The 24,934-nt window shown below is 47.8% G+C and overlaps 2 protein-coding genes across 4 annotated transcripts in view; one reads left to right on the top strand and one right to left on the bottom strand.

Annotated features, from left to right (window-relative positions):
* The first annotated feature begins 3,682 nt into the window (after window positions 1–3,682).
* HTR6 (5-hydroxytryptamine receptor 6) lies at window positions 3,683–8,697 on the top strand. The gene is made up of 3 exons (XM_030016677.1): window positions 3,683–4,871; window positions 6,506–6,664; window positions 6,935–8,697. The coding sequence occupies exons 1-3, from the start codon at window positions 4,143–4,145 to the stop codon at window positions 7,352–7,354; spliced, it is 1,308 nt and encodes a 435-aa protein (XP_029872537.1). The 5' UTR covers window positions 3,683–4,142; the 3' UTR covers window positions 7,355–8,697.
* Window positions 8,698–8,761: 64 nt separating this feature from the next.
* TMCO4 (transmembrane and coiled-coil domains 4) overlaps window positions 8,762–24,934 on the bottom strand; it is a 42,565-nt gene continuing 26,392 nt past the window's right edge. For all 3 annotated transcript variants that reach the window (XM_030016675.2, XM_030016674.2, XM_030016676.1), the window contains exons 13-14: window positions 23,181–23,298; window positions 8,762–11,060 (exon numbers count right to left, since the gene is read on the bottom strand). In XM_030016675.2, the coding sequence (XP_029872535.1) occupies window positions 10,728–11,060; window positions 23,181–23,298 (451 nt within the window). In that variant the 3' untranslated portion in view covers window positions 8,762–10,727. The remainder of the gene's footprint in view (window positions 11,061–23,180; window positions 23,299–24,934) is intronic.

Here is a 24,934-nt window from a genome sequence, read left to right as displayed (position 1 = left end):
TCTGGTCCCACTTATGTGGGAAGTGCGTGGGGTCTCTGCGGGATCATGCAACCTTTATCAGCTCTGTTGCCACTAGGTGACACTCTTGATCCAGCGTGTTTGGTGGCATCCAGATGTTCATGGCCTCCAGGAGTGCCTCCGGACTGGAGGAAGGCGAACTTGGACATGGACATGGACATCCCTTCGTGGGTGAGGAGAGGACCCAAGCGCCTTGGCTGAAAACCAGTGGGCTGTTTCCAAGGGTGTTTGGATCAAGCGTTCCCTGGACAGGGCAGAGCGTGCCCTTGCAAACCTCTGCTCCCACTGATGCCTGGCTGCCCAGCGCGGTTGTGCCCTCAGAAGCGATCAGATGATGCTCCCTTGTCCGAGCCTAACCCTGGGGAAGGTCCGGTCTGCTCCTGGAGGGGCAGGAGGCTGTGCTGTGCAAGCAGCCAGCTCTTACTGCCCCTCTCTTTGAGTCCCAGGCTCTGGGGGCTCTGTACAAGTTTGGAGAGCGGTCCTCCGGGTAGCGAAGCGGGAGAGGGTTTGTGTTAAGGCAGCAATTGCCACGACGAAGGGGATGGGCTGAAAAGGAAGGACCCTGGCAGGGGTGGCGGTGTCCTGTACATTAAGATAATTTTTTTAGGCTGTGAAGTGTCCTACTAAGGATGGGAGCTTTACCGGAGAGCCAGGAGGCAGGAAAAGGTGGAGAAACCCATGCTGTCACCAACCACCATCATGTGGCCCTTTTATTGGTGTACGGTGAAAACAGGAGCTGGATTTAGCAGGGGGACTGTTCCTATAAACTCCAGGAGCTGCAGTTCAGGGTGTTTGGAGCAGGATGTCTCCACCTCCTTTCGACACAACCTGAGCTTCAGTGGAGGCAGGCAGTGGAGGGCTGTTTTGCAGATGAAAACACAAATCTTTTAAAGATAGCTAGCCAGGCTCTGCCCAAAATAGGCCCTGAGGAGCCATCCCAGTTAAAAGACGGAATGAGATCCTGAGAGTAGATTGCACTATTGGAGTCCGCTGCGTTTAGCACTGGACTGCCTGGATGTCCTCGCCGAGGTCTCTCAGCCTTCCAGTTTTACTCACTGTGGCTCACCAGCCCTTTCTTTGCCATGTTGACATTTGGGTGGCTGTTGACAACCTGGTTTTGCTTTCCCTGCTAGTGGTACTGGAGAGCAGAGCTGGTGGAAACCATGATCCCCTGCAGATGTGTCCAGAAACGCAGCGCAGGGGAGAGAGCACAGAGGCCAGCAGAGCTGCCGGAGCAGAGAAGCTTTTGCAGGGGCAACGGTAGGATTTGGACCTCATTTTAAGGCAGGTTTTTTTAAACACATTTTGCTTCAATCGATTCAGATTCATTTCCCCAGCAAACACATCCAAACCAAGTGTACAAAACCTCCCACATACCTAGTTGTGGAGGACACAGTCCTGATCCAATCTCCTTCTCTGAAGCAAAAGCTCTGGAGATAAACTGAGATGCTCCTAAGGTTGGGGTGCAGCAGGACTGAGAAGGAAGCATGGCTTTGCACTGTGGCATGACTTCCTTGCTGAGCACTAGCGTGGACCCAGCTGGGATAAATCTGTGCTGCTGCATTGATTTATCCTAGCTGGGGAGGCTGCTGCAGTGTGGGCTTGGGGTGGGTTTACTTGCTTGTTCCCAGCACAGATGGGACGAGGAAGTGAGGGTTTCCTGGTACGAGCGCTTTTCTAAAGAAACCTCCTGCTGCGATCAGAGCCTCGCGTGTGTGTGCTCTGCCCTGGGATGCCTGCCAGGACAGAGTGATGCAGAGGTGGCTGGGGAGGTTTGGCTGGGAGCATCCAAGGCGAGGGTCCTGGGGAAGCAGAGGGAGGGCAGATGCCACGCACAAGCTCCCAGGAGAGCTTGTCCGGGTATGAGTGACAGCAGCTGTTTCCCAGTGAACAGGTTTCGAGTGGGACAGAGATCCTGGGGGGGCAATGGGGTGCTTATGGGCTGTGTCCATGCACAGAGGTGAACCCTGCTTTCCATCTCCCCTGTCCCTTGCTCAGAGACCTGAATTGCCCGTTCGGCCACTGAGAAAAGCACGACAAAGTTGTTGAAAAGGTGCTTAGAAAAGTAGATCTTGGTAAAGAGACAAATTTCTGTTCCCGGGTGGGTGGCTGGGCAGCACAGCCAGTGCTGGGGGTGCAGCGGGACAGGGCTGGTGGAGCGTGCGGTATGCACAGCTGGCGTTCGCCCACACATCTGCAGCAGCATCTTCCCAGGGGAGGCGTGTTAACGAAATCCTTGGCGGCAGTGCAGGAAGGAAAGGACAGCAGCTGGCAGTGTCTGGCCCTCTGACCGCAGGGGTAGGTGCCAGGGGCACAACAGAGACACACACAACGGCTCCGGTTTGTGCTGGAGTCAGTGCCCTCTGCTCTGGTCTCCCCCCAACAGAAATTGCAGCCATTTGTTTGAAGAAAAAAACCCTTTTGGCAGCTGGCTAATTAAAAAAACCACATCAGTCCCTGCCAAGTACCCCGAGGTACTGGCCCTGAAGCACGGAGGTGGTAGCATGGGATACCAAACAGCACTTAAATATTCAGAAGTGTCTTCTGAACGAGAGGGGATGAAGCAGGACCCGCTGGGTTCTCTGACACGTTGCCTCCCACTTGCCAAAGGGCAAGTTGCCGTGGGTCCATCCGGGGTTGCCCCTGCAAAGGCAGGGTCCCTGGCTGCACCGAGGCCAGCCCAAATAACCCCAGAGCGGAGGAGCAAGACCCCTGGCTGTCCTGGCGTGAGTGCAGCCATTTCCCTTGGCTTCTGCTCACACCCTCCATCCCTGGCTGCAGATTGCTGGAAAATCAGCCAGCAAGTCCTTTCCGTGCCTCTGGCTGCTTTTCTGAGCAGGCAACTGTGGGCTGTTGCATGCAGGGTTTGTTGCTTTTTATTTGGATTTGCAAAATTTTGCTTTTTCTCAACTGGCACAGAGGATAGAGCCTGGCGCTCGGTGCTGCCGGCTGGGCTTAGCTGCAGACCTGCTGGCCTGTGGGTCGCTGCCCACCTGCCAGGCGAATGCGGGGTCTCCGGTGTTGGCAGAGGTGGCAGGCGCAGGGGAGGCAGAGCACGGTGCTGGCTGTTTCTTTAAGGCGGAAAAGGGAACTCTCTGGCTGCCACTTTGTGGAGTTTAGACCAGATCCCTGTTTTCATTAGCATTTCATTTCATCTCCTCCTCTCCCCCCCCCCCAGCCCCACCTCCTCCGAATCGGCATTTCTGCATCCTTTTCTGTGCATCACAGATCGGCAGGTAAAAGTCTGGCTGGCACCTGCACGCACACACACTCACGCTCACACACACCCCCCCTTGCAAGCTGGACGCACCTCTGCTGGGGGAGAGGCACCTTCCCACGCTCCTGCGTGTTGCATCTTCCTCCTCATGGGCGAGCTTGGCTGGGAGCATCCCTGTACTCGCCTCAGGGCTGCTCTGCCTCTCCCTGCTGTCTCTGGCTGCAGCAGCAGCAGAAGTCGGGCACCGAGCTGCTCGGTGGGGCCCCGCTGCCCCAGGGAACAGAGCTCTGCAGGTAGCCAAGCCTGGCTGGAGGGGTGAGAGCTGAGCCTCGGAGGTCCAGAGCATCCCCAGCATCTGAAACGTCCTGGGATCCAGAGCATCCCCAGCATCCAAAGTATCCTGGGGTCCAGAGCATCCCAGCAGCTAGAGCATCCAGAGCATCCCAGGGTCCAGATTATTCCCTGGTCCAGCACATCCAGAGCATCAGAGCATCCAGAGCATCCTGCCATCCAGAGCACCCCTGGCATCTCGAGCATCCCAGCATCCAGAGCATGCCAAGCCTCCCTGGTGTCCCGAGCATCCCCAGCATCCAGAAGCAGTGTCCAGGGACATCCCAGCACCAGAGGATTTGCAGGGATGAGGAAATGCCTGGCTGTGAGTAACGGGGAGGGGAACCTTGCTACAGCTGATCGGCTCCTGGGAATGTCACTCTGCCCTGATTGCCAGTGAAGAGAGGGAGTGGGGGAAGAAAGGGAGAGGAGGAGGAGAGGAGAAAGGAGGACGGACACAGACCGGAGAGAGAGAGATGGTACTTCTTCCCCTGGAGCTGGCTCCGGCGATGATCACCTAGTCACGGCCAGAGAAGGTCCCCCCAGCTCCAGAGCCAGCCCTGCCGCCTGGCTCCTCATGGAGGGCGATTCGGGGGCCCCCAACGCCAGCGTGCTGGGCGAGCGCTCGCTGCTGGTGGGGAGCAGCTGGGTGGCCGCTTTCCTCTGCTTCATCATCCTGCTGACCACGGCAGGGAACTTCCTCCTCATCCTCCTCATCGTCACCCAGCGCTCCCTCCGCAACACCTCCAACTACTTCCTGGTGTCCCTTTTTATGTCCGACCTGATGGTGGGGCTGGTGGTCATGCCCCCAGCCATGCTCAACCAGCTCTACGGCCGCTGGGTGCTGCGGGGTGACTTCTGCTCCCTCTGGTACTCCTTCGACGTCATGTGCTGCAGCGCTTCCATCCTCAACCTCTGCGTCATCAGCTTGGACCGCTACCTGCTCATCATCTCCCCCCTCAAATACAAGCTGCGAATGACCTCCTGCAGAGCCCTCTGGCTCATCCTGGCCACCTGGACCTTGGCTGCGCTGGCCTCCTTCCTCCCCATCAAGATGGGCTGGCACGAGCTGGAGTTCGAGGTCCGGTCCCCGAACGTCACCTCCCAGGGGGACGAGGACCAGTGCCGGCTGCTGGTCAGCTTGCCCTACGCCTTGGTGGCCTCCTGCCTGACTTTCTTCCTTCCGTCTGCCGCCATCTCCTTCACCTACTGCCGCATCCTCCTGGCAGCCCGCAAGCAAGCGGTGCAGGTGGCTTCCCTCGCCTCCAACGTGGCCACCGCCACCACCGACGAGACCGTGCCCCAGGTAAGGTGGCCACAGGGACGTTGCTCCTTGCAGACCCCCGTGATTTGGGTGCCCGGGGTGTTTCTGCCTTCCAGATGGCCTCGGGGCCGCAGCTGGCAAAGGGCTTTGGCAACCAAACTGCAGGGAGGGAGATTTTGGGCAACATCCTCCTCCCCAGTGTCCCCCGAGGTGCCCCATGTCTTGTCCCACCAATTGTGCGCTTCTAAGCTGCTCAGGAGCACAGAAACAGCACGAGCAGAAGCAGAGAAATATATTAAGATACAGGTGAAAACGCTCAGCAGGGCAAAATAAATGCAATTTCGACCCCCTCTTGGCTAGCATCATCCCAAAGGGTTTTAATCTTATCTGACTTTCCACTCGTAAATCTTGGCCATGGTGGGTGTGAGACATATCGGGGAGAAGGAGTTTAAATAATAGCAAATACCAAATTCTGGAGAGCACCTTATTTTGAACAGCCAGCTTCTATTTTTGTTACCTGGTCTATAATGGGAACTGCAAAATACCTCCTTACTCGATTGCTGGTTAAACCCGTGTGCGTGTTTTTTATAAGCAAAATGTGGCTGCACTTGTTTGCATTTCTCTGGGAGAAGGTAATTGCCACTAAATCTAACAGCTTTAATTCCCTGTAATAGGCTTTATTGACCTCGTATCCTACGGGGAAAAAGACAAACTTAATTGCCTTTAAATACCTTCATTTAGTTTGTTGTTCTCTCTCTGTTAAGAAAGGAGCCGGGACTCTCTGACCTGGGCAGCTGTCCCACACGTGATAAGATGTACCAGACTTTCAAAAGGAAAATGAGAATCAAAGAATAAACAGACAATATCATAAAATGTTTATTTTCTCCCCGGATGCCAGGTTTTTGGACTCTACAAACACAACCTGCCACAGCCCTACGGCCCCAGTGCTGCCCCGCTCAGGGGACTGGGGGATGCTCAGGTGCTTTGCTCGGCCGTGGAAAACCAGCATCCACCCCGCGTATTTCAGCAGAGGCAAGTGTCCCAGGAGATTCCTAGGAGCCCCAAATCAGCTCAGGCAGAGGGCGAGCTGAAAAGAAGGTGTTTGGCAGGGAACCCTCGAGTTTCATCTTTTTAACTGGATTTTTGTTCTTTTTTTGGACAGGAAGCTGCGTGGCAACAGGGCCTCGTTTAATTATGGCAGAGGGCTGAGATAATAACTTAATTTTAGATTGCAAGAGTGGATAGAGGACTGAGTTAGTTACGGTGTTTGCAGGCTGAAATGTTTGACGTCCTGCTTTTAAAAATATAGTTTGCTGCTCTAATCAGCAGCTAGAGCTGCCTCTTTAGGGCATGCTTTATCCTCACCAAAACATTGACCGAGTTGGATTTTTCTATAAAAGAACCAGCCTAATGATAAAACCCCTATTTTACAGTAAAAAAATAAAAATACTCTCAACGTTGAGGGTTTCTATTGCTTCCTCTTTCTGATTTATGGTTCAGGGACTGCGGTGTGTGCCATCCTCCTGCCCCTTGCAAGAAGGGAAACAACAGCAGGGGTTTTTTTTGCAGGATTTGCAGCACCAAACGCCACTTTTCTTGGGTGGGAGGCTGGTGCCGGTGCCGGCGGCTCCGACCCACGGAGAAGCGCTCGCTCACCGCTCCATCTCCCACTGCAGGTTCCCTGCGCCCCGAGCCAGCCCGCGGCCAGCGGCGAGAGCAGAAGGTTCGCCAGCAAGCACAGCAAGAAGGCGCTGAAGGCCAGCCTGACGCTGGGCATCCTCCTGGGCATGTTCTTTGTGGCTTGGCTCCCCTTCTTCGTCACCAACGTGACACAGGTAAGCACATGTGGGGTTTTTTATGTTGAGTTTTCTAAAGCTTTTCACTTTGAATCCAGCTGGGTTGGATCTCAGATATCTGCAGGTCTTGCTGGAAAGCCTCTGGGACCAAAGATGCAATTTCCCCAGGGAGCAACAGCAAGGAAAAACCCTTCAAAGGGGTTTTGGAGGGTTCCTTCAAAAGGGAAACATTGGCATGCCTGGGAAACTGCTCTGGATCGGGGCCGAGGTGGGAGATGCTGCTAATCCTTGCGGTGTCCCCCCCGCCAGGCAGTCTGCAGCTGCGTCCCGGCCAGCTTCTTCGACGTGCTCACCTGGCTCGGGTACTGCAACAGCACCATGAACCCCATCATCTACCCGCTCTTCATGAGGGACTTCAAGAGGGCCATGGGCAAATACCTGCCCTGCTGCCGGCGTTCGGGGGAGCCCCGTCCCAGCGCAATCTCCCTCTCCATGAGGAACTCCAACAGCGGACCCCGTGCCGCCACGTCCCTCAAGAACGTCCTCACCTTGCAGGCTGAGACCGACTCGGTTGACTCCGGGGTGCTGGGGAACGAACCCAGCCTGCTGCCGGCTGGCAACAGTCCCACGGTTCTCCCGGCCCCCAGCGCCCGCTTGGTCAACCTTTTTGACATGGAGCACTCGGACGCGGAGCTGCAGCCCAAGCAGCTCGGCACCCCCGTGGCCTGAGCGAGGGTGTCCCAACGGGGGCTTATGGACCTCTGTGTGCTGGGAAGGATCCCCCAGCCCAATGCAAACTGTCTGGAGGGCCAATTTGCTGCAAGACATCTCCCTGCCCACGCATTGCTGGTCGATACCCTCTTCAAACGCAATGTGCGTCTCCTTGGAGAAGACGTCGTCACCGAGCACTCCCGCGGGTAGGTTTAAACAGTGCAAAGCCACGTTTTACTGCTGAATTCATCTGCCTTGTTTCTCTCTCTTTCCATCCCTCCTTTGCTCACCGTCACCAATCCCTCACCCTTCTCCAGGAGCTGCTTCTCGTGGCCTTTTCATCTCCGGTTAGTCTGAACCTGGGACTCCAGACCCTTCCGCCAGCCTATGTCTCCCTAAACTTAAACCAGGGCTTGGTTTTCAGCTTCCACTCACACAGCTCGGCAGATCACCTCTATCTCACCAAGTGCACCGAGAGGACCAGTCAAAACCACATCCCGTGACTCACAGACAAGAGGTTTGGGGCTGCTTCAGTCCACAGAACATCACGTCTTCTTGGAGTTTAATTTCCTTGCCTGATTTGGATTGTATCTGTCTCGGTTTCCTGCGAAAGCAGTGAGTTGCAACACAGTGAAACCATCGTGTTTAATCATGAACAGCCTGCGCTACGGGGGATTAAATTTGATGCAAAACGTTCAACGCTGCTTTTTGGATATTCAGCAAGGGTGTGGGTGTTCGACTTGTTTGTGGCTCTATGGGTATCCTGACAGTAGTAAGTAAGGAGATAAGCTTCCCTTTAGATTTCATCCTACAGGTTCCTATTTTTGGCATGTGACCATCATACTTGGCTCTGACAATCCATCAATTTTTAGATGATGCAAATAGAAAATATACTATTTTTTCCACTTCAAATAAGAATCTAAATGAATATTGTCTTTTAAATGACAATGCCAGCCCCCCCTTTCCCCCCAGCCATAAGCAGAGAGAATAGTGAGTAATGTGGTAAGTGGGCACTTTAAAAAAAAAATAAAACAACAAATGCTTTTAGCAAATTCTTCCTCAAGTGCCTTTCAGACGCAGACATGGGTTGGTAGTTGGTTGCTGTCCCCTCCCTGGACTTGTACCCTCCAAGCCTTGCTGCCTGTTTCTAAGCTCACACTAATGAGTCTGATTGTGCTCCTGAAGCTCACGATTATACAAACGAGTACAAAGCATCCGTAGGATATGGGATGCTGGAAGAAGCAGCCACGTGCCAAGCAAGTCTCATTAGGTTTCTTTCCACGTTGCCCACATACGTTCCAGAAATGAACAACAAGTGTTTTTATGACTAACTTGTCATTTATTTGGTACAAATCCCCTTGCAACCGACGGCTGGCCCAGCGATCAATGATAAATGGCCGTGACAAACGGAGGACTGAGCACAGGTTCAAACATCAAACTGTTTAATACATTTTTGCCACATATCTGTGGACAGATAGCTTGGGTTTGGTATCAAGCACAAAGATAAATATGTACGTCCTTCCACAAATGGCTTTATATAAAACCATAGTTTGACTACAACTCCAGTTAAAAAGGAGTAGAAAAATACATTATGAACTCTGAAAGTCCGTTAGGTAACCAAATCGGCAGACATAGGCTTCAGGAGATGAACAGAGGGAGACCGCTTCTTCAAGCCAAATGTTCAAAAGCAATAATACGTTACTCTCTCATTGAGCTAATTCTTTGTAAGAAGGTGTTTGCTTGTGGACAAATCCTCTGATGTGGTGGAGAACTCGTATCCCTTTCCTGCAGCCAACGGCATCAACACCAACCGGCAAAACAGGCCCGTCACTGTGGGATCCCATAGCCTGTCCTGGAGACGTCTCCCATCGCTCGGCAGCGAGGCACCGCTTGAGAATCAGAGCGGAGCAGGTCTGAGCCTCCCTCAGCGGCAGGACTTGGGGAGAGGAAAAGCCGGGCACCGTACCCAAAGCTGCTGTGCATTGCCAGGTTACACTGCCACCCCCAGAAACAGCCACATTTTTGACTTCGTGAGACATAAGCTGCAGGTAAGGTTTTAGAAAGCTGGGGAAAGAAAGGAGAGGTGGTTATTAAACTAGCTGCTGGAACGGGGAGGGAGGAGGAGGACTCTGTGTGAACCAAAATCGGAAGCTGCAGTCACGGTATTTCCCCTCTCGTGAGTCAATGAGACCTTCCAGATCTGGATGTGGGAACGTATTTATACCATCCGGCACTTGTTTTAAAACAGAAGAAACACAGAGGTGTTCTCAGAAGGGGGTTTATCCTCCTGCTAGATGCGTTTTCTTGGGCTTAGCAGCAAAATAGGCCAGAAAAGGACCTTTTATGGAAGACGTGGACCAGTCCCATACAGTTTTGGAAGACTCTGCATAGCAGGGGATGTAAAGCGCGGTCCCTCCCTCCAGTTTGAGACTGGGGGAGAAGAGAGTGGATGCCAATTCGCTTTTATGGAAGGAGGTAGAAATCAAACAGACTGATGTTTATCCTATGCCAAGTATTGGTTTTATTCTAAGCCAATTAATAATATGTCTAGAGGGGGCTTTTAAGGCTGGAGACGTGTGTGGGACACAAAACGAAAGTCTCTGTGGGTTGCTGGCTTGCAAAGCCTGGAAGGAAGTTTCACAAAGTAATAAATCATAAAAAGCCCACTCTGTTTCTTCTGCTGTCTTTCACCTAGGGACTCAAAGCATGTTTCTAATAGTAATGAGGCCTCGAACACTCATCGCCCTCAGCTTGCAGATAGGGAAACGGTCTTGTTGATTGAGAAGTGCCCAAGCCCTGGCAGCAAAACTGCAGCAGACTGGGGAAAGAAGCCAGGTAGCCTGAGCCTTTCGCCTCCCCAGTTAGCAGAGCTGAAGCACGAACGCTGAGACGTACATAGCTGGGCAGCCAGAGCCTACAACATACCTGCTCACGTGAAAACCAAAAATCAAATTGACCACTGGTGGAAAAAGGTTTTTAATTTCCTAGTGCCAAGCCCCTCTCCACGATATGCTTAAAAATACCCACAAAGCCACCTGCCTTCCCAAGAGTTACATAGCAGAGACACAGTCCCTAATGGTGACGGCTGCTTCCCTCAAGAATAAACCCAGTTTCTGCAAGGAGGGAAGTGCCACCGCTTCTGGAGGAGCAATGCTGATTCAGGCAGGAATCAGCCCTTTCTCGTCCGTGGGAGATGCCATGGGCTGCTGTTCCGAAAGCTTTGATCCAGTGACATGCCAGTGCCATGCTCCAGGCTCACAGGATGGTCTGAAAACTGCAGCTACAGCTCTGCTGGCTCTACTGATCCTCCTTTGGGAATCCCAGTGCAACGGACGGTGCTTTGAAAGCAGTTTTACTGCTGGCTGAGCATCTCTGCCCAACATGAAGAGCTCTAATTTGTTCCTTCACCCGCTGCCTGTTTCTTGCTGTCCCCGCTGTTTGAACAGTCTGGGCAGGGGAGCGAGGTTTCTCCCAAGAGATAGCTGGGGGAGTCATGGTGGTGAGCATGGCCGGCTGGGAGAGCTTCACTGTCAGCTGCGTCTTCCTCTCGCACAGTATTTTCCTCTTTCCGAGTCTCACTGCCTGCTGCCCGCTGCGATTTCTTGGCTAGAGGGGAGAAAAGACTGCCGCTGCCCTTCTCTTCCAGCTGACACTCCCTGGTTTTAATGCCCACAGCTTTTAGGATCGTGTCCATTTGCTTCATGTAGTCCAGGTGGCCATTTACCTGCAAGCAACAACGAGAGTCCTGTTAGAAGGGAAGCTGCGGGGAACGCAGCTCAGTCAAGTCCTTCATTTCAAAAGCCACCGCTGCCGTGAGACTTGGGTTTAGCTCTGAAAGGCTGGAAGAATGAGTTCTGAAAAAAGCAGTTGTCCACTGAATAACCTGAACTGGCTGCATCCTTCGTGGCACATGCTGCTGCCGGATTACTTTTCCTCTAAGATGTGTATGTTTAAATGCTTGGAAATTGCTGAGTTACAAAACCCCAGATTCTGGGTGCCACGAGGGTAAGAGAGGAGGTGATCTGCCATGGTGAGAGACACCCAGGTAGGAGATAAGTTGTCTTAGCTCAACTCCCTGTTCTCTGCTAAATCACGTGTCCTCCCTGTGCCTTAGCTCCCTTGTAAAAGCAAAGATTATCTTATTTAAATTAGGATATAGTCATTAAATCTCACAACAACTACCAAGCGTGTTAAGGTTCTTGGCTGGAAGGTGCACTGATCTGTCCCACACCATATAAAACTGGGAGCCTGAGAGTTATGGGTTCATAAAACAAATTAAAGTCAACAATACGTGCAAAACCCCACACATTTTCATTGTAAGGTGATTTCCATGATAAGATAAACCCTTCTGAGATGGATATTGGAATGCACCCTTCCAGTCAGGGCACAGGAGGGAGAGAAAACCTCCTCTGCAGGTTATTATTGTCATATGCTGAAGGCTACCTGGCTGGAAAGGCAGAAACTGCCTTCTCTCTTTCAGGTGTCCTGTGCAAGCCAAGCATTTGAAGTAACGATAGCCAAGATCCTACTAGAGACCAGCCTTCAGATCTCGTTTGCTGTTGTACGCACAGCCAAAATGGGAGGAAGCCCTTGTGAGCGCAAGGTGGATTTATAGTGGGTTTTTCTGTGGAGAAGAAAAGTGCCGTCAGGCTGAATTGAGGCTATTTCCATGGTACACTCACCAGCTGGCCTGTAGATTTCAGCAGAGATTAAGGGGTATGATTTGCATCCCAAGATATTTTAGCATCTTTGATAAATTCAATTTCTAAAGTTAAAATCCCTCCTGACCCAGCCAGAAAGCTGTCTCAGGCAACACCACCTCCTATTTTCCCAAATCTTGCTAGGAATACCCGACGCCACAGTCCCAGGTTTCCTGCTTCCCGGCCGCGTGTACGAGTGCTCCAGGAAGGGGCTGTCTGCTCGTACAAGACGGTAAGAGCTCTTTGCAGAGGTCTGCAGAGAAACCCAGCCGTGGACGCTCTGCTCACCTCCCTGCCAGCTCAGTCTGGGAGGCTGGCTGATGCCTGCCTGAGCAGTCCTTCCTTGCTATGCCAGCAATCAGGGTTACCAGCACACCTCTACCCAAACCTAAAGCAAACCTTTCCTGCACAGGCAAAATTCAAACCTCCTAGCTGTTTGCGTGAAGCAGCTTTTGAGTGGTAACATTTGGATGCACTTAGGACTTGGAGCAAAATGAAGGATTTAATCAGCACGTTAGTAATGCAATATGTGACTTTAATCAGTCCAGATGGCTCAACAGGCTCTTGATGTTTTCAACAGATTAGTTAATTAAAATAACCATTGAAGGACTAACGGACTGGCTGTTAAGATGTGTATATTGTTCTCTGAAAAAGTATGAACCTTTTACTACTCAGTAGGGGGGCTTGGGGCTAAAGAAAGGAATGAGCACAGCGTGGGACAAGGTGGAGAGAAACAAGAAGGAAATGGACTTGCTGGGAGGGGTTGCTGAAGTCTCTTGGTTTGCTGTATTCTGAAACCTCTGCAGTCATCACAATCTACCTGCCCTGGTCAGCGCTTGGGGATTTCTCAGCCTGTTATATTACCTAGTCATTAGTCGGAGAGAACAAATTTCCTCTGCCACCCTAAGGACAAGAGTTTCCTAACTCCTCAGTATCCAGCAGCTTCCACTAGAACAATGGGGAATTCCTCTTCCTTGAGCACCACCATCTCCAAGAGATGCTAGGTATGAGCAATTCTGAAGAGCTGAGCCTTTTCTCATGCAGCTAAAAGAGAAGCTGAGACCTCCTGAAAGTCTGTCCCTTACTGCAGGTCTGCTAATACCTCTAAATCTCTTCAAAGGAAACTCACTTCTGTTTCCAGGATAGCCCCGGAGAGGATTCCATAAAGCCAGACCAATGCAAGCCCTGAGAAGCATAAGAGGAGGTGGGACTCTTCCTCTGCTATACTGTGACATTAAGTACTAAGCCATCAGCAAAAGAACAGCAAACAAATTGCCTTGCCACTTGAAAGCTATGAAGCCATCCTGGTGGAAAAATTCAGCAATTCCATCTCTCAAAAAGCCTGTTTTCATCTGCTGAATTCCTCTGCTGGGTAGGCTGTGCTGGAGAAGAGATGGGAACATCTATAACATTGTAAAGGACAATAAAAACTTTAAAGGGAAATAAACAATAGTTTGAATATTTGTCAGAACAAAGTGCAGGAGGAATTTCAGAATAAGTGGAATAGAAAAGTGTTCTTGTAACCAAAGCAAATAATATTTATGCTTGTTATAAGGAAATGAAAGCAGTGGGATAGGTTTATCAGTGTGCTTAGGTGACTTCTTCCCTGTTATATCTGATTTTATGGTTCCTTTGACTCATTGGAAAACACAAGCCAACTACCTATATCACTAATTCTGCTGCAGGACTACAGCACCACACCGAAAGATCTCCAAAGGACTACAGATGATAGCGTTGCTCGGGTGGATCAATCAGTCAGCTGAAAGGAGCTGTAAGTTCAGTAAGTTCAGAAAGGTTTTCAAGTTTAAATCCACCCCAAAGTATCAAAAATGTCATTAAGCATAATCAGCTGCATCTATTAAATTCAAATGGAAGTCTTTTTATTTGGTACAATAAATGCCTCTGCTTACGGTGTCATAAAAACACAGTTCAATTTATGGGAGCTTTGAAAACAAATAATGCCACCCCTGGGCCTGCAACCAACCCACTAGTGGCCGCTGTACCAAGGCGAGCTGTGAGCTGTGCAGCACAGATGCTGCTCTCCGTATTAACGATAGCAGTTCTAGATGGAGAGAGACAGGGGACAGAGATCAGCGTGTCTGAGAAGAGATGGTAATGAAATCAATTTGCAGTTACCGTGAAGCTCTCTCCGTTAGCAGTAAGCCGGTGCCATCTCCACAGCTCCACTCAATGGCCTTTGCGATTGGTTTTCCCCAGCATTGCGAAAGAACAGATAAAGCACCAACCCAGGATGCATCCAGCTCTTTAGGACAGAGGAAGAATCAGGACTTCTCTCAGGTTTTGAGCTAAAGGAACGCAGAGTGTACCCCATAGCCCAGGGGGGATGCTTGGGGAGCCTGCCAAGTGGTGGACGGAGAAGGGACCTGGGAGAAAGGAGATACTATGTACGATCCTGACTGTGCCACGGACTCGCATGAGCCCAGGCAAGGCTCTTACTCCATCACAACACTGGGTATCACAATGACATTACTCCATTTGCTATGGCAGAAGTCTTTGCTCGCTCCAGAGCCAACTGTTTAAAGATCCTGTCCGGTTTCCTTCAAAAAGACCTCCTCCACCGATTCCAAGCGGCCAATGCAAAGAGCGCACACCGGCTCCGAAGCCCGGCCCAGATCGCAAAGCTGTTTGCTTTGCAGGGCTGTGTAATTTGCAAGAGCTCAGCTGAAAGTCCCTTGGCCTCTCTGCTACCTGCAGGGAGAGATAAAGGACAGAGCTGCCGGGCTGTGCCTTCCTCCCGCTCTCCTTCACCGAACGACCTATGGATTCACAGAGAATTACTGAGGAGCACGGGAGGCATGCAGCATGAGCAGAGGATGCACAGTTACCCTCTGCGACTCACAGGAGCACAGGCCATTAATACGGCTGAGAATTTCATCTCTTGGATTTGTTTTGAGCCCATCACATCCAAAGAGCAACTTTATCACGCAGGAAAAAGATACCCTCAAGTTAAAACGTCTCTCCAGAGCTTTGTTATTTCAGCAGGAGCAGTAATGACAACCTTGGAGGGCATCACAGTTGCAGGATTCTCTTTTGACAAATACTGTCTGTTTTAATAGAAAATGGTATTTTGTGGGGGGTGAAAAGAGTTAATAGGGTGAGCTGCAGTTTCTGAAGCTCAGATAATAATCACACCTCACTTTTCAGCAGCCCTTTCTTCCCTGCTGGTGTGTCAGACACTTTGTGTACACGCATAATGAAATGCAAACTGCCTCCGGGTGGCATATCTCAATAGAGCCAGCTCAGCAACTTTTGTTATTGCCAGTTCAGCTCTTGGGTTTACTCTCCGTTTCCAAAAGTGGCAGTGAATTTGTCGTTCAGGAAGAGAACCGGAGTGCAACCCTGTGCTCTGAAATAAACTGCCAGCCAGTTTTGGGGTAGCACTGGTAATGAAGGGAAGAAACTCAAACGCCACTATTGCTTTCCAAAAAATCCTCAGTTCTGGATACTCCCTCCAAACCCATGCAGCCCTCCTCTTCCAGATGGTAGCAAAGACTGATTGATTATAGGACTCCCAAGCTATGCCAGATTATCACTCAAAATGCAGTCATCTCTGCCAAGCTGGCAGGCTCCTCTGGTCAGAGTTATTCCCACATGTCAGCCTAAGCCTTAATTCAGAGTGCTGGGTATGTCTTGCATGATAGAGAGCATTCAGCCTGGCAGAAAATGTCCTATCTGTTTTCCACAGTTTTCTGGAAGCTTAGAGCAAAGACCTGACACTGCCCAGGCAGGGGGATACGGTTGGACCTGGCAAAGGCCAGTGGCAGAGCAGATTCCTGTCGTGAGAACCAGAAGAACATTAAACGAACCTTGAAAGACGCTGTGGCTGAATGAAGTTAAAATAGAAATAAAATTCTTCTGTTTGGGTTCTTAGAAAACAATGTCTTCCAAAAGTGAGGACAGTGAACATGTCCACTAATTCAGAAGCTGTAATTTAAATGGATTTATTAAGAAATGTGAATTCGGCACCTGTGGCAAGGCCTCCGTTGCACTATACGTATATCCTGAGCGTCAGCGGCCGTGGCTTCCAGCAGAGGAGAAGCTAATAAAAATATATTTGAGGAAAACTTTATAGAGCTGAATTTATTTTGAAAATACTGTCAATGTCATTTGCATTATTCCTCTTTAATGTTTCTATTTCTGCTCTGAAAACTGATGGAATAAAGGTTGGAGCATGATTCAGCTGAAGCTAATAAGCTTTGCTTCTAAATCATCCCTTTGCACAATTACAATTCTTGTGCATAGAATAAGTCACTCAATTCTTATTTTTCTTCTCGTTTAAAAACTAACTTGACCAGTAAAAGTTCTCCTTTAATTACAACGATATTTCTTGAGCAAGACTAATTTTTACATGCAGCCATCTTCCAGCCATAACTTCATGATCAAGTCATTGTCACCTCTGGGACAATAATTGAGGGTCATTACCCTCAGACAGCACTCCGGCCAATTTCACACCAATGCAATAACTTTTTCCAAGGACTTCTTCCATCAAACTTTGATATGTTTTGTGGGAACATGTTGATGTTGAAAATTCTGAGTAAATACTGGGGGTTTTGCTGGATTCGTCCACTGCTGAAAAACTCTGTCAGCTTTACTCTCAATTTACCTTCACCAATTACAAGAGGACTGTATGATGGAGAGGAGTAAAATACAGAATATAACAAGAAAACAGAGGAAGTAAATGGAGGAAATCAGTTTCGGAAGCCTGAAGCCCTAAGGGGTTGAGATGGAGAGCAGCTGTACATCAGTGATGATGGGCAGGACAAAGTTAGGATGAGGGAGCTTCATAAATTCTGAATTAATAAGAGAGCCCTCGAAGAAGTTTCAAGGGAAAGGAGCCTTCACAAATGTCCTTCTGCTGACAGGTAATGCACTCCGCACACCAAGCCAGCCAGCTGAAGGCAACAGCTGCTTCCATGAATTTTTCAACTGTTTGCAGAGCTGCTGTTGACTATTTCTTTGCTGATGCTCTCACTGATGACTGCCAGAAGTGGAATCGGTTCTTTTCTTTTTAGCTATTAGGTTGGTGTCTGAACACTCACGAGTCTTTCCAGCTATATCAAAGTTGCAAAACATGCCACTCACTTTTAAGGTGGCTATAATCAAATACTTATTTTTCAGTGCTAAACCAAGTGGAAATTATTTAAATTGGATGGTATAAAGAATGTTTTAAAAGGCCTAGCATAAACTGTGCATATAATTGTCACTGGGGAATAATTTAAACATAATCTCTTGGGCCTCGGAGGAAGAGAGATCCCCAAAAATAAAGACTGGATTGATATATCAAACTGGACTGTTCCGAAAAATAGCAGATATCTGACATGATAAACTACAGCAGCCGACTAGTGACCCAAAATATCTGCTATATTGATCAAGTCAGGATTATGGAGAATTTTTCAAGAGTCCAGATGAAAACACTGAGATGAGATTCAGTCTCCGTAATCAGGATGATGTAATAGGACCTGCCTGCGGCAGAGGATGACTCCTCTGTAACACCAAAAGGGACTGATCACCCTTCCTCTCCCCATCTTGCTCTGGGAATACACAAGATTTGGCAGCTGAAACGTTACCATCTTTGCGGCTTTCAAACCAGCTTCTCACCTCAACTCCACGAAACAAGATCACTTTTGGTTAACTAAGGGAATTTTTGCCATCTTTGGGGACAATGACCTGTTCTCAGCATACTCATCCCTTAATCTCCTTTATGAGTTGATGGTAATAATGTCTGAGCAAGAAGTCCTGGGCATTTGGGAAATTTCAACAGCTATGGAGTAGTGCAATCTCTCTCCTTAGCAATGCCATCTCCTGCAAATCCATCACACCGGGATCTGCAGCAAGTTTAAGACCTTACCTTACCCTGGTTTCACGGGAGCAGCAGGCAGTGGTAAGCTTCATGGTATTTCAGCTACATTCAGCTAATATCAATAATACATGCTGTTGTAATTGCAAGATCTCAAACACATTAGCTGAAACTGTGCTACGGGAGAAAACCTCACGTACACAATGTGTCAGCTAAGTCAGCCTTCCCCTTGATTAACGCTTTTAATTGGATGTTGCAACTGAATTTTCTTTCCATGTCAGCCGAAGAGGTTAGAAACAAAGAACAAAACTGAACACAAAAAATTATACAGAATTAGCATTTGTGTTCCAACAAAAGACAGGAAATAGAAAGCTAAATTCTCTATCCTTAATTCACCTTACTGTGCTTTGTGTAGCCACTCTTGCAGAATCAAACATTATTAACACTACTAAGGGAGAACTCCCACTGCTTTTGCTGGCAGTTTTGCTCAAGTAAGGTCTGTGTGATCGGGATAGCTGCTTGCAAAGTCAACAGCTACAAACCTGTTCACTGCAAACCTGTCAAGAATGGAGTCTGCAACGTCCGGCTTTGCAAGAACAGTCCTATTTTCAAATGCAAGGTGCTCTGATGTGTAAAGTGTAAGAGAAAAATCTATAAAAGGTGGCAAGTGATGCAAATTGTTACGCTCCATGGGAGAAAGATGTAATGGTATCAAAACTTTGCTCCTTACTCAAGTGGAATAGCAAATTTCCTATGTTGAATTGTATTAGATGTAAACATAAACTACCTGTGAATCTTTCTAAAATGTGGCACTTGGTAATCTCAGCTTTTTTGAAGGAGGGCCACAGTCCCAGAAATTCAGTTTTGCCCAGGCTAGTTGGTGTGTCCAAACACTGTATGCACTCAAACAGATGTTGTGGAAACCCACCGTGAAACAATACACACATGTTCCAGGCACAATGGAGGAAAAGGGAAAATTACTTCTATAAATCTGCAGGAAGGCCACACTGTTACAGCACCACGCTGCTTCTGAGTGGCAGTGTGTGTGCGAATTTTTGGCACCAGCCTTACAAAATAAAGGCTCAAGGAGCACTATAAAATGGTTCTCTGCCTTTTAGAAGCAGCTAAATATCCCCAGCCTCCCAAAGAGTACATCAAGATCGAGCAATACATCTGTGTTGAAGCATGGAGGGACACCAGCCTTTGAGTTTTTGTCTGCCACTAAGCAAAAACAAACTGCAAGTTATTAATGGCTCCATTTGCACTTTTTTGGAAAAGCTTTTTCAGTTTCTTCTTCTGTTCTAAGATATTGACATTGCCAGCACCCTCCGCTTGCGTCCCAAAGGGAAAAATGGATTTAATATGTATTTAATGTGTGATTCTCAGAGCTCCCAAATCAACAGCAAGAAGGATCATAGAAAACTAAGCCACTGACGACTCCACGGTTGTAGGGACATATGAAGAGGAAGAAATCATCCCTGTGACCTTATAGCCTAGCAGACAAATAGGCTTGTTTTCACAGAGACTTGCATGTCCCCCAGGTGTGAGAGAAGGGACTCCAGGCTCTTTCGAGCCGCTGCCTGAAGCTGAGTTCTGCTCCTAGCTCTTGCTGTTCTGATCCTGTTAATGCCCGTCACCATGGGAGGTGGCACTGCTCGTTTGAAACAAGTGAAACAAAGGTGTAATGAGACACAGGCAACCTTTTGCCTTTTGAACTCCCTGGGGTTCTTAATTAATTCACATTTTTTAATCACAATTAATTCTTTGCTGCAAGTCTTGGGAATACAGAGGAAAAACCCACAGTTTAATGCATTTTGGGAAAAAAACCTGACTCTCAGAAGTGCCAAATCAGTTGGATTTCACAAAATTCAGACTTTTCATCTGCTTATGGTATTTATGTACACTGTGTACCTGCCTGGCTGAAGGCCAGACTGCCTTGAATCTGTTTGCCTTCCCTCATAATGGGAATACTATGCCCCTCTTCTGAGAGAGCTTTTGGAAAGACAAATCAGTTATTCTTGGTTTTTAATCATTGTCATAAAGAAAGCTTTCCCACTGCTCAGTTACAGCAGCAAAGAAAAGCAGAGGTAAAAAGCTTTTGAGGTATCTCGGAGGGAAAAAGCAAAGGTGTGTTGATGTGCGATACAGATCATTCTAAAAAGAAGCTATGTTGTTTTGCCTTCCATTGTGCAGAGATGCTGGAGGAGAAGAACATGGCTGTGAAATGCATCAGCATGTTTTCTGTACGTACCATTGCAATGACTGCTCTAGAGATTAAAAAGTACCTTGTATCTTTAGTCTGTGGGCTGTACAGAACATGGCTCTGGCACTCCCCGTGTTTGCATAAGGAGGGGTTTACTCTCAGTTGGTGTTGCCGCATGTTGCGTTTACAGGAATTTGTGAGCGCCAGCAGCAGGTAGGCATCTGCCATCCGGACAACGTGTTGATGAAGAATAAGAAAAGGAGAATTTAGCTGCCATCAAAAGCATGGGAAAGGAAGGTGTTTTAAAGTCAATGCAAAACTTAATCATAGCCTAAAGCTCTTTAAGACAATTTTCACATTGGACTAATGAGAGAACAGTACTGACTTCTGCAATAATTGTCACGACCCGTCCATGCTCTCTACTAGACTTCCAGCCAGGCATTCCTACTGTCACCAAGCTTGCAAGTTCATCCCTGGTTTCTGCTGCAGTAAAACTGCCCAGAGAAACTTAAGCACCTGTTCTTGACTTGTGAGCCTCGATGAAAATGCTCTGCCTACGTTCTGACTCTGAGCATTTCTGCAATATTCAAATGTTAATGCAAAATGTAATGTACAATATCCCATTTGAACAAACAGCAATCAATCTAATACACTACAGCTCAATTACTTCCTTGGTCTCTGTAACAGGTGCTGTCAAATAAATCTACTGAATAAATCAGTCCCATTGTAACCATTAGGAAGGCTTTTATAACTGCATTTGCTGAGTGGGAGGACATTTTTCTCTCAGTTTTTTTACTGACAGTCAGATAAAAAACATACTAATCAAGAGAGACATGCAATAAATGCCTTGGAGGTGAATTCCTGTTTATATTGAGGTCTCTTAGTCCTCCACTCATTTGAGGATTCTGATGCTACCTCAGCAAAGAGAACCAAGCCCTTTGGATCCAGTCCAGTTTTCATCATGGATGGGCTGGGAGGTGGCTAAAATACTGAGGCTGCCTGCATAATATTTTCATACTGAGCACCTTTGCATCATCTATGCTTTATTCTTCTATCACAACTTGTGCTTTCTTATTCCTGGCAGTAGACTCATGGGACCTCCAACAAAAGCATCTGCAGGGATGGAGCTGGTCCCCATTATAGAAAATATAGTACTGTATTTGCAGCAAAATCCATCTTTTCTTTCTTGCCGCTTTAAAAAATATTGTCCCTGAATATTTCCTTCTCCATTCTTGCTCCTTTTACTTTTAAAATGTTCATCAGAATGCACCGTATTTCTTTTCATAAAGCTCCATGGTCTGGAAAATGGATCAAGAGAACGACACCTACTTAATATAGGTTTTTCCCCCTGTGGGGGTTGCTCTTTTTTCCCCAAATGCTTTGCAGTAAGATTAAGCAAGTGAAAGTGTCAGCTCTTTCTGAAATGAGAACAGCACTGGGATTGTCTGTTGGCATCAGGCAGCACGGATACAGATGCACAACAATAGAAGATTAGCAGATAGCAGCTCTGCAACCATTATTCATTTAGCTGAAATGTAAATACTGCTCCTCTGGGGGAAAAATGGAGAGGCTGCTGTGAGCCAGGCAGGATAAAGCCTGCAGGGCTCCAGGGGGTTTCAAAGTTCAGGAAGCAGAAGGTCAACAGAAAGAGGGTCTCTGAAGAGAAGTCAAAAAGAGGAGAGTAAAGACGGACTGAACTAACAGGAAAAGTCACCCCAGTGCCAACACTGCTTGACATCTTTGGCCATTTTTCTTTTCATGCCAGTACAGATGTCATTGCTCGCAAGCAACTAATGGCAACTCTGGGGACAGTGAAAAAATGGATGTGGGAGCAAGTGAAAATGCTAACCAAGACAACCCAGTAAGATGCCAGTTACAAGAACAGCTACAGTGCTGGACCGTGTTTAAAAGCCTCTACTACACCACTTCCTTCTGGGAAGCCTATATTTTGTTCTGCAAAGTCTCTATTTTATCTGTACAGCATTAAGAGCTGTGTTTTTTGGCAAGGGCTGTACATAGCTCAGTTATAATGAATGAAATGAGCTGGTAACAGCTGGGTATTTATAGGCCTAGCAGGCTTGTGCTCCAAAAAATCTGAAAGCACTTAAAAGTGCCTTTGGCTCCAGAGCAACATGGACAGTCCCTACCCGCTCGTGGGGACAGTGGGGAGGAGTCACAGCAGCAACAATGACCACAGAAGTATCTTAAGCTTTGTGCTGAGCATCTTCCAGTCCAGTTTGCAGAGAGTGAAAAATGAGTTAAAACATTAAGATATAGAAAAACAAGACTGCATGTCCAAGATTACTGTGAATATGAATACACAAGCTAAGTTCTGCATGATTTTCTGTGGAAGAGTTCACTCATGAGTAAAGACAAGGTAATGACATCATTAGTTTGCTTAAGGTAATTGAGTTGAATATTGCTAGACATATAATACAGTGGCTTATCATTAATGACACCAGATAGCTGTGAGGAAACTAAATGTCTACCAGACATAGAGGTGAATCTCTTCCTGCTTCCTGGAGACCTACACTCCAAAAAGGCAGCAGCCCAGGTCTGGACCTAGCAAACCAGCCATTGGTATCACAGAGCTTCTGTAATTACAAACTGGTTCCTGCACCACGGCGTCAATGCAGCCCAGGGGACCAAGGTACAAGGCCTATGAACTTGCCCTTGTATGAACCAGAACAGTATCGAAGGCTCCACCAAGATAAGATTGCAGGTTGTACCTGCTCCACAGTCGTGTGTTTGAGCTTCAGGTTTCCCAGCTGCTGATCCTACCTACCTGCTGATCCGGGGCTTGCGAGACAGCAAGGTCTTTCTTGGAGAATAATGGCATTTTCTGTCTCAAGTATGAGATGTTTCAGAACCAAAATACCCGAAACATATCCAACAAGAGAGGCAAATTCTCATTGTTTTGCTCAATACTGAGTGCTGGCTGGGCCAGCAAAATCTATAGGGAAGTCTGAGGTGAGATTTATCTCAAAGAAAGGAAAGAGGGACAATGTACATAGAGGTGCCCTCTTCAGTATCCTGTCTTCCCCTAATCAATGAGTGTCAGCTTACAATGCTGCAAGAAAAGGACAGATGGAAAAAACTGAGAATATAAGAAGTATTACTTACGACAGATGAAAGGTCCATGTTTACCATCCTCCTGTCATCCAAGTCGACTGGCTGGAGCCCTGCAACGTTGAGCTGGACAGAAGAGGTTCTGTATACAAACCCCAGAAGCCAGTCCCCCCTAGGAGCAGAGCAGAAGAAGAGCGTGAATAAATCCTGTTGCCAAACCGATGGAATAAGTGACTACTCAGACCACAAGGAGAGTAGAAGTGCTGGGAAGCACAGTGATGTCTGGACCAAGACCTGCTGCGGCTTTGTCTGATGTAGGAATCACAGCAGTTGCCGAATTCAGGGCAGGTTCCTGGGACACAGTAGTGTAAGTCTGAATTTAATCCTGATTCATGGGTGTAGTCTCATTACATGCAGCAGGTTTAAAAATCTGACCCTTCTATTTATTTCTGTATTTGCTCAGAGACTGCAACACATTCACGTGTTTAATCTTTTTAATGTACAAATAGGTAGAAGTTCTCCAGCCTGTAGACAGCTGTAAATGTGATGAGGCCTACAGTACCAATGTTGCTGACATAAAGATCAACTGTGAAGCTCCTCAGAGTGCTCCTGATTTATAGGTACTGTATAAATACATGGTTTCAATGACAGAACTAGGAAGAGTTTGTTCCCACTGTAAAGTATTGCCATAAGTCACTGAGACAGTTTCAGGGTAGCCTATAGCATGATGAGAGAAGGCGATGCGTCCTTTGGAAATACATAACCTCTTCTCCTGTGCTGAGCAACAGCATAAAATCTGGGCACCTAAACACCACTACACTCTGTAGAGTAGATTTAAGTTGGATGCGAGTGGTATTTGTACTCTGTGATGGCAGCAGGTGAAATGCACCTGCACGGGTGGCCATTTCTGGCTGCCCCTGTCCACTCCAAAATGGTCCATGCTAGAAGTTGTAAGTCTACACAGAGCTCTGCAAAATCTTGGCAACGCATCCACGCTACTCAGGCATGGGTTCTTTCAAAAGCTGAGCGAGTCTAACTAATTTGGTTAAGGTTTCCCAGTAGGAATTTGTAACCCTGCTGTGAAATTGGATGGGACAGCTCTGACAGCTGGCTTTCACTCTCCATGTCCTTTCAGACTTCAAAGCTAAAGGAGACAAGCTACACTGGACTGAAGCTCAACAAATTGGGCCCAAATCTGATCTTGCAGGAATTCTATTCAATGTAATTCATCTGACCTAAATAGAGTTACTCCTAAAGTGACAGAACGAGGCCACAATTTGTGTAAGTGAGAGACCAGAGAAATCAGAATCAGGTGAGGTCTTACCATGAAATGTTTGTGTCATCCTTCTCTCATATCTAATATCCTCACATAAATTTTCCATATCTCTCAGTTACCCCCTCTAGCTGCTCATGCTAGCTGCCCTCATGCTAACTGAATAACCCTCAAATTCAGCATCTGAGGGCAAAGTAGAGAACCAGCATAGTGGAATATTTCCTGACAGTCTCCTCACCTGCTGCTTCTTATTTGTGAGCAATAAGCTACAATTTCTACATCATTTTTCATTCAACATTCAAGACATGAGCTTGCCAAAGCAGAGACTAACCAACTTACTGCACACACAGCGGTACAAACACACATACTGTTTTATTCCAACAGCACATGCAGGCTTTGAAACTGTAACAAGATCCTTTTTTTGTGTGTGTGTTATAGGAAAAGAATACACTGAGCTTTTTGCAGTGAAATTGATTTTTGTGTAACACAGGGAGGAACAATATTTGCCAGGGCAAATTCAGTTTTATGTAACAAT

Source organism: Aquila chrysaetos, chromosome 6 (genome assembly GCF_900496995.4).
Source record: "Aquila chrysaetos chrysaetos chromosome 6, bAquChr1.4, whole genome shotgun sequence".
NCBI classification, from domain to species: domain Eukaryota; kingdom Metazoa; phylum Chordata; class Aves; order Accipitriformes; family Accipitridae; genus Aquila; species Aquila chrysaetos.
The sequence above is the reverse complement of the archived record's forward strand: the minus strand, read 5'-3'. Positions and strand labels throughout refer to the sequence as shown.